Source organism: Rhagoletis zephyria, unplaced genomic scaffold (genome assembly GCF_001687245.7).
Source record: "Rhagoletis zephyria isolate East Lansing unplaced genomic scaffold, Rhagoletis_zephyria_1.1 Rzeph_scaffold_01226, whole genome shotgun sequence".
NCBI classification, from domain to species: Eukaryota; Metazoa; Arthropoda; class Insecta; order Diptera; family Tephritidae; genus Rhagoletis; species Rhagoletis zephyria.
The window spans coordinates 51,567-59,894 of record NW_016158310.1 but is presented as its reverse complement, the minus strand read 5'-3'; the positions used below and the strand labels follow the sequence as shown (position 1 = coordinate 59,894).

The following is an 8,328-nucleotide window of genomic DNA, read 5'->3' as shown; positions in this document are numbered from 1 at the left end:
GTAAATAAGTATTGATTAGTGGTATTATTTGCAAATAAGCGCAAGACGCCGCCATTCTTAGGTTTATTTTCCTTTTCGATGTTCATATTATTGCCTTTTTATAATCGGGCAATATTAAAAAAAAATTTTACCATCGAATAAACAGTGAGTTAGGTATTTGCAAATTATTTTTATTTGCAAATAGCTTACGTATAAACATAGTAATAGAATCCTTATGTTACAACTCTTATGGAACACCAAGTGTGCATAACTGAGCTATTAAGGTCTCGCAAGAGGGAAATTCTTTTCTGCGTCACAGGGATGATTTTGACTGACAAAACGCACAGAACATGCCGAGACGTAACAATGAAAACGTTTCCGCAAAAAACGGTTCAATATGATTGGCCAAAAATCAGCTGATTCGTTCCATAGTTTTTTGTTGTTGTTGTTGATTTGCATATGCGTGCGTCAAAAGTTTAGAGTTGAAAGTTGCGTTTAGAGTTGAAAGTTGCGGCAATGCATGCGTTGCCAATGTGGCGTCTTCTATTCAAAATCAGAGTTAACTTGGATGTCAGTCAAATGCATCACTGTGACGCAGAGAAGGATTTCTATCTGCTGCTGCTTAGTTTGCTCGGAGATGGTTATGTCGAGTTTGGCACGGTGTTGCACATTTATTATGGTTTTCATGGCTATTGCCAACACGAAATGAGAATTTCAGATGTACATAACGTGTACAATTAATACATTTATGATATCGTATACTCAATTAACTGTGCCCAAATTGTCTAAAATTTGTGTATATGACAACACCGAATTTGCTACAGTTTGACCAAACAAAATTAGTTTGCTGTGAGAGGCGCCAAACTCGCTCGCTCTGAGTTTGCTGCATAAAACCGACCTTCGGGTAAGAACATAGTGGAGCGGCGAGCAAAGAGCAAAGCGTCAATATCAAACGCATATGTTTCAATGGAAAGCGCATAGTGAAGAGCAAAGCGTACATACACATTTGTAATTGAAGCTGTGCTCGATGCTAGCTCTTGGCTTTGCTTGCCGATCCACTATGTTCTTACCCTTATAGGGCTTTTTTATGCAACTTTTGCGTTTAACCCATGCAGGGTTGCACGAAACAAAAAATTGAAGGTTAAAAGTATCAAAATATAAAAAAATATCACAATATATTTTCCAAGAAAGGCGCATTGTTCAACTTTGCATTCTACTTTTCGTTGAACGGCGTTTCAACTAATCGCTTTCAACAAAGTTGGTCGCCAGCCAACATTTAAGGTACGACCGCACTAGCGACGCGACACAGCGCGGCAAAATAGTCTTTGCATGTATTCTTATGGAGCATACCGCACTACGCTGTAGCGGAGCTACGCGACGCGACGCTGCGCGAAAAAGCTGACCAAATAGGCAAAACTTTCGCTCTGCGTGGGGTCGCGCAGTTCCGTATACCCAGCGGTACGACATAACATTTCGTGCTATATTTTTAACTTGAAGTAATTGGATTTCCAATTGTGAGTGAATATTCACATGCATTTCATTCAAGAAGAAAATTGTATGTAATGCAGCGTTTTTGCTGCATTTAAAATGCAACATTTAGCACTTTCGAACATATGTTTTCGAAGAGCGTTCATGCTATAGCATTTAGCAAATGTACATTTACGCGAGTTCGAAATCGTATGCTTTTGACAAACAGCCGTGTTCCAGTCTCTTATTTAGATGCGCATATATTACGATCAATTCTCACGCAGAAGATAATGTGCAAAAACCCTACTGAAAAGGAAAAAATAAATTTTAAACCAAAAATTCAATACAAAAACTTGAATTGTTTTAACCATAAACGAACATTTGTTTGTGTATATATTTATTTGTCGGTGCATTCAATTAAAATTTCCTCACTTAATTAGGAAACAAACCAAACAGAGTTGATCACAAATTGATCCAGATTTCTATCAGTATCAAATCGATGTTGAATTTGCTTAACTTTTCTTTATCCAAATATGTAATGCAAAATAAAAGAAATCTCGATCGGCGATCACTGAAACGCAGCTAGCAACTGTATACTCGAAAAAGCAATGTTGCCACTTTTTCTCTTTAAACCATGTTCGAATCGTGGAAATTTTGGAAGATCACAGGGTTGCTTTTAGCATTTAGATTCTTAATGCAAAAATGTAGTTGCATTTAGTTGCATTTAGGTGACGAATTTTGTATGGATAAATGTACATTTATGTAGCATTTAGAGCTAAATGCGCTAAATGTGCTTTTACGCGTAAGCAAAAACAGCCTATAAAGAAACATTATATTTGAGAAGAATTCGTCAAGAAAAATAAAAGGCATTAACATTTCAGCAGCTTCACTGGCATCCTTCTTGTTTGAAGGTTTTGACACAAATAAATTAAAAAATTTGCTGCGAAGTGTCGCTTCGCTGCAGTTTCAGTGCGATATACCAAGAAGTGTCGTGCCGTGTCGCGTAGTTCCTCTGCAGTGTCGCGTTGTTGTTGTTGTAACAGCATACAAATTCCCCAAAGAGATTTTGGGGAGTGTTGCTGGAGTGGTGGCAGTCCTTGGCCAGATATATATCTATCTGGGTCGTTCCGGTTACGTAGACCCGACTGTCGTGGGAACGCTGCAGTGTCGCGTCGCTTAGTGCGGTCGTACCTGTAGCATTGAATCATGTTGTGAACACGTAAAGATTTCTAAAATCGATAGGAAATCGATATATCCTTCTAATTGCTAGAAAATTATCAGCTGTTTTGTACCAATTTGTGTGCCTTGGCGTAAACATTTCCGTAAATCTTTAGTTTTGTAGCCAACACTCAGAACCAAAAAAAAAATCTTTAGTTTTTGTAAAAAAANGACTGTCGTGGGAACGCTGCAGTGTCGCGTCGCTTAGTGCGGTCGTACCTTTAGCATTGAATCATGTTGTGAACACGTAAAGATTTCTAAAATCGATAGGAAATCGATATATCCTTCTAATTGCTAAAAAATTATCAGCTGTTTTGTACCAATTTGTGTGCCTTGGCGTAAACATTTCCGTAAATCTTTAGTTTTTTAGCCAACACTCAGAACCAAAAAAAAAATCTTTAGTTTTTGTAAAAAAAGCGCTTCAAAAAATTCAACAAAGTGAATTGTAAAGTAAGTTTGTATATTTATTTGCAGTTAAAGTTATTTTATATATAGAAATGTAACATGCATATAACGTTCAAATATTTTTCACTCGGAAGCGAAATCTGCTTCAATAAAAGTTAGTGCCTGTTAAAAAATTTAGAAATATTTAATAATACTGCAAACAGCGAGTTGGTAAGCGTTTCAGTACATCATGCATTGCTCCTTTTTCTATTTTATGTCCTTTCAGGCTTCTAATTATGTTCAGTCGAAAACGACCAGACGAATCACAGCAGGCAAATGGGGACTGTGACTCCAAACGTCGGCGACGTTGTTTAACTATAGAAGAAAAAATAAAATTACTAGATCGGCTGAAAGCGGGTGAACGACCAATGGATTTAAGTAGAGAATTTGAAATCAGCGATAGTACTATACGTTCTTTAGTGAATTCTGAGACACAGCTACGCAAGTACGGAGGTCAGTGTACAAAAAATGGCTGCAGTTCAGCGGCATATATTCCACGAGACGAAGTGCAGGAAAAAATGGAGCAACAATTATATTCTTGGTATGAAGAACAAAGACAAAAAAAAGATATGCAAAGTATAACCAACATATGTGCCAAGGCAAGAGCTCTGTATGCACAACTGAAGGATAAAGACGAAAGATCAAAAATATCACTTAACACCATTAGCGCTGGTGAAGCTTATGAACTCCAATTTGATGACCGAGAATTTAAAGCTAGCAAAAGTTGGTTTATGAAATTTCGTAAGCGATTTAATCTGGAATTTCGCTCTGTTTACAAAACAGAACCGCTTGACCCGGCAGCAGCCGATATGTACCCATCTACATTTGCTAAGCTTGTCGAAACTGGTGGTTATCAGCCACATCAAGTATTCACCGCTTTTGAGCTCTCCTTCGCCTGGAAACGTATGCCCAGCAGCACTTTTGTTGCTAAAATGGATAAATCACGCGAAAAAATCCGCAATTATCGCATAAGTTTGCTCTTGTGTGGCAATGCGAAGGGCAATTTTCATGTCAAGCCAATGTTGATTAATCGAGCAAGAAATCCTTATTGCTTACGCACAGCAAAATTTAACGATTTACCTGTTTTTTGGCGCTCACGTTCACGCACGACCCAGAGTGTTCCCAAAGTCACCGCTTCTCATCTCCACGATTGGCTGACTCTATGTTTCACACCAACAGCTCGCAATTATTTGAAAGAAATGGAGATGCCGCAACGTTGTTTACTTCTACTTGGTTATGAAATGCAGCAATTGGTGTTTCCAACATACGATGACTCATTTTTGCGCGTCGAATTCCTGCCTGAAAATACCTCACCATTGTTGCAGCCGCTTACACAAAGTGTAGTACCACTATTTCAGTGTAAATACTTGCGCAGATTTTACGAACATTTACTACATAATTTAGGAGAGAAGAGCATAGAAAATTTGTACAAAGTCTGGCACAAGTATAGTATAGCAGACGCAATTGAAATTATTCATGAGTCTATAGGAGATATCAGTGTTGACTTCTGGAAAGGTGGTTGGAGTCGGCTTTGGCCCAAGGTAATTTTTTTATAATAATAATTTTACCCTGACTGAAAACAAATGAAACACTATTTATTATAAGGTGAACAAAGCAATTGTATACGAAATTTTAGTATTGCTTGCAAATGTAAATAAATTTCCATTGACCGTTGAGAGGGTCTGTAATGCTGTTTTACGATATAAATTCATTAACACATGGTACATTGTTTGCCTTGCACAAATATCAGCTACTTTGGCAGATATTCAATCCAAAAATTAACGTTTTTAACTTTTAGGTTATCAGGGAATCTAACCGCAACTCTATAATAAGTGAAGAAATTACACACTGTGCTTTTATTGGCAACCAGTTACCAGGAGAGGGATTTTTTAATATGACCACTGATGATATTAGGCAATATTTAAAACTCGACGACATTATTCCATGCGATGGGGAACAAGAACAGGAAGCAGTATCAAACCAAGTGATCATAGAAAAATCAAGTCCACAGGTGTTAAATATTGTGTCATCGGAAGATGTAGATAATGAAAGTGATGAACTTATCAGCTTGTGTTCAGCGCCAGATTCGCATTGTAATGAGGCAAATGATGATGCTGCGGAAATGTATAGCGATGATGAAAATGAAATAACGATACAATTTGACGAAACAGAAGATGGGGCAATGAGTGAGATCGAGCAAACTGACGAAGAAGCAGTTATTGAGTTTCATGAAACGGAAGACTTCAATTTAGATGAAATTAGCCAAGGCGCCGAAAGGAAAACATCTTTGCAAATATATGATATACAGAAGCAAAATCATAGCAAGGCACGCATACAGATAGGAATAATAAACAAAGCTTTAAGCTTAACGCATGAGTTAACAGATACTATAAAACAGCTGGAAACACATGCGAACTTTACAGATTTTGCCCAAGGTTTAGAGGACTTAATGCAACCGTATGCGAACTTAAAGAAGCAACTCCTTCAACCTAGCATAAAAGACTATTATAGTAAATAGTATTTGAATGTTACATTTTCAGAAATTAGATTGCATTTAGCATGCGTGAAAAGTTGCTAATTAGGATTCATACGGGACAGGAACTCATTGAGAATACTGAGTTGATGTCTGACTTAAAATTAATATTCTTCAGCACATAAGAATAAGCATGAGTTATGTAGTTTGTAGTTTTTAGAAATTTCTAACGCTGGTTAACGTTTTTCGTATCTCTATTGCAGTGTGCATTAAGTTGATAAGCATTATCCCAATAAACAGAACGATTAGAAAACAATTCAAATTCTATGGTGTTTCTCAAAGTTAGAAGAATTATAGGCAAGAATTATAACATTCTCTATAAAAAGAGGACTTCTCGATATCAATAAAAATATTAGCTATCTAATCGTATTCCAATGTCATTATACTCTAATCGAGTTCTAACGTAGTTTTCTAACCTAATGTTTCGAGAACTACGTTAGAATTCGGATGCAAAATGAAAATGTTTATCTAATGTTAGAGACTACGTTTTTGGGTGAGTGAAAAATATTTTTCCTATAGTGGATGAAGTAGCAGACTACCCAAAACACCGCACTACGGACAGCGACTGGTTGCCTTCTGATGTCGCCAGAACACCACCTGCACGACGAGGCGAAAATGCTTCCAATAAAGGAGCACAACACAATGCTCTGCGCGCAGTTTCTAGTTGGGAGCCATGGACGTGGTCACCCAAATAGGCAACTGCTTGCCGAAGAGCCCCACAGTGGTTGCATTTATATGGAGAGAGCGGCCAAAAATACTTTTAATGGACATATCGGGATAAAATTTTTACGCTAAGGTCTGTTAAGTGTAAAAACTGTAATATGTAAAAGTGGGCCGGGTTGGACACGCCCACATACAGTCATGTGGAAAATAATAGGGACACGACATTGTGACCAGTTTCGGCTATTTTTTTTTTTGTTATTTTTTTTTTTTAAATACAACTCACTATCTTACAAAAACCATACATGTCCAAATTTCGAACTTTGTAAAAAAATAGGAAAATTCAACAAAATTTTAAAACAACACCAAACTTTTTAATAAGAACTTTTAGAAAAAAGATAATTATGCAGTTTCATAGCGCACTGAATTTTAGCTCAAGAAAGTGCACGTTTCAAGTGGCTAAGAAATCGCGTTAATTAAAAAAAAAAAAAAATTTTCACATGACTTTATGTGGGCATGTCCAACCCCGCCCTCTTTTACATATTACAGTTTTTACTCTTAACAGACCTTAGCGTAAAAATTTTATCCCGATATGTTCGCCGACGCTCAAGAAAATCTGTTTGGGACGCCCACGATTTGAATTGGTGGAAACTGTTGGTTGACATTTTAATGAAATGATTTCTTTCTTTTCGAGCCAATTGGAATGATTTTTTAAAAACTGCTGATTTTTGGCGTTTGGATCTTTGTCAATATAATGCAAATTTTTTACATTTTAATTAATACATTGTACTTAATACATTTTTACAACTCATACCGATCTGGCACAAAATCCTCATATTCAATATCTTTCGCTATTGCACCCAGCACATTTTGAACTTTCTGGGAATGCGTACCGGAATTTTAACGCCAAATCTCAATAACATGCAATCGAGAAATTTCGCTGTGGTAACTTGTACTTGTAAGAGCTTGGATTACATTATATAATACTACGCGAGCCTCTGCAGGTCGATGCATCTACACTGAACGCTTTTATAATCTTAAAATATTAACAAACAATATGTAAATAAAAATATTGAGGGCCGATAGGGGAAACACACTTAAAACATTAGCTAAATACTTGAAAGACGAACCAAGAAACACAAAATCCTACTTTTCTAAAACAACGATTTGCATAAAACACAACACGAATTATCTAAAAGTTTAATTGCAGAAATAAAGTCAATGGCCCGTAGTCATAGTCAAAATAAAGTCGACTTTAAAGTTAGTTGCAGCTTTTTGACATAATTTTCAATGGGATATCTGTCAAAAAAGCTGCAACTAACTTTAAAGTCGACTTTATTTTGACTATGACTACGGGCCAATACGTTTATGTACAATATCGATTGCATAGAATTTTAATTCACTCGACCTTTCACAATATTTTAATTACGTTAAATCCAATTCAATTTTCAGCGTGCTGACGCTGTAAAAATAAAATTAACAATTGATGACACATTTGTTGCTTTTTTCAGAAACAACCGTTAAGGTGCTGGGCCCAATGTAGGCTTGCTTTGCTGGCCTTACTGACTTCATTTTGCTTTAATTTACTTTAAAAGCTTGTTTGGCCAAATGTAAGTTGCGATCCCGTACGAGTTCGGACTAGTCAGAAATAGTCAGAATCAGTGGGATTTTACTGGAAATCGATCCCGTACTCGGTTCTCTGACTATTGAGAGGACAGAAAAGAGAGTAAATACGGTTCTCTCTCTGTCAGAAGTTACCAGTTTTAGTCCGAGAATTTTTTGCTGGTAAATTCTGGTAAATGTGTCAAACGATCAGCTGTAGTGTGTTTGGCAACCAAATTGTAAACAAAATAAAAGTGCACTCTGCTAGTTCATGTTGAAAAGTATTTAATTACTTGTTTAAGTGGATTCTAATGAATTTGAAAGTATTTTTGGTTATTTACATGTGTGTGCTGAGTGTGTTTACATACAAAATAAGCAAAAATTTACAACCAAAATTTGGAGGTTATGTTGAAGTTGACAGAAGT

General features: G+C 36.5%; 1 protein-coding gene across 3 annotated transcripts; it reads left to right on the top strand.

Annotated features, from left to right (window-relative positions):
- Nucleotides 1-2,884: 2,884 nt before the first annotated feature.
- LOC108363242 (tigger transposable element-derived protein 1-like) lies at nucleotides 2,885-5,933 on the top strand. Of its 3 annotated transcripts, XM_017616537.1 has the most exons (4): nucleotides 2,885-3,114; nucleotides 3,204-3,279; nucleotides 3,335-4,649; nucleotides 4,907-5,933. In XM_017616537.1, the coding sequence occupies exons 3-4, from the start codon at nucleotides 3,345-3,347 to the stop codon at nucleotides 5,624-5,626; spliced, it is 2,025 nt and encodes a 674-aa protein (XP_017472026.1). In that variant the 5' UTR covers nucleotides 2,885-3,114; nucleotides 3,204-3,279; nucleotides 3,335-3,344; the 3' UTR covers nucleotides 5,627-5,933. The 3 variants fall into 3 exon arrangements, with proteins under 3 accessions (XP_017472026.1, XP_017472025.1, XP_017472027.1); XM_017616536.1 differs by lacking the exon at nucleotides 3,204-3,279; XM_017616538.1 differs by lacking the exon at nucleotides 2,885-3,114 and having other exon boundaries at nucleotides 3,141-3,279.
- The last annotated feature ends 2,395 nt before the right edge of the window (nucleotides 5,934-8,328 follow it).

Coding starts and splice junctions, on each gene's coding strand:
- LOC108363242 (XM_017616536.1), top strand. CDS start 3,345: ATGTTCAGTCGAAAACGACCAGACGAATCACAGCAGGCAAATGGGGAC. Junction 4,650..4,906: donor GGAGTCGGCTTTGGCCCAAG/GTAATTTTTTTA, acceptor TTTAACTTTTAG/GTTATCAGGGAATCTAACCG.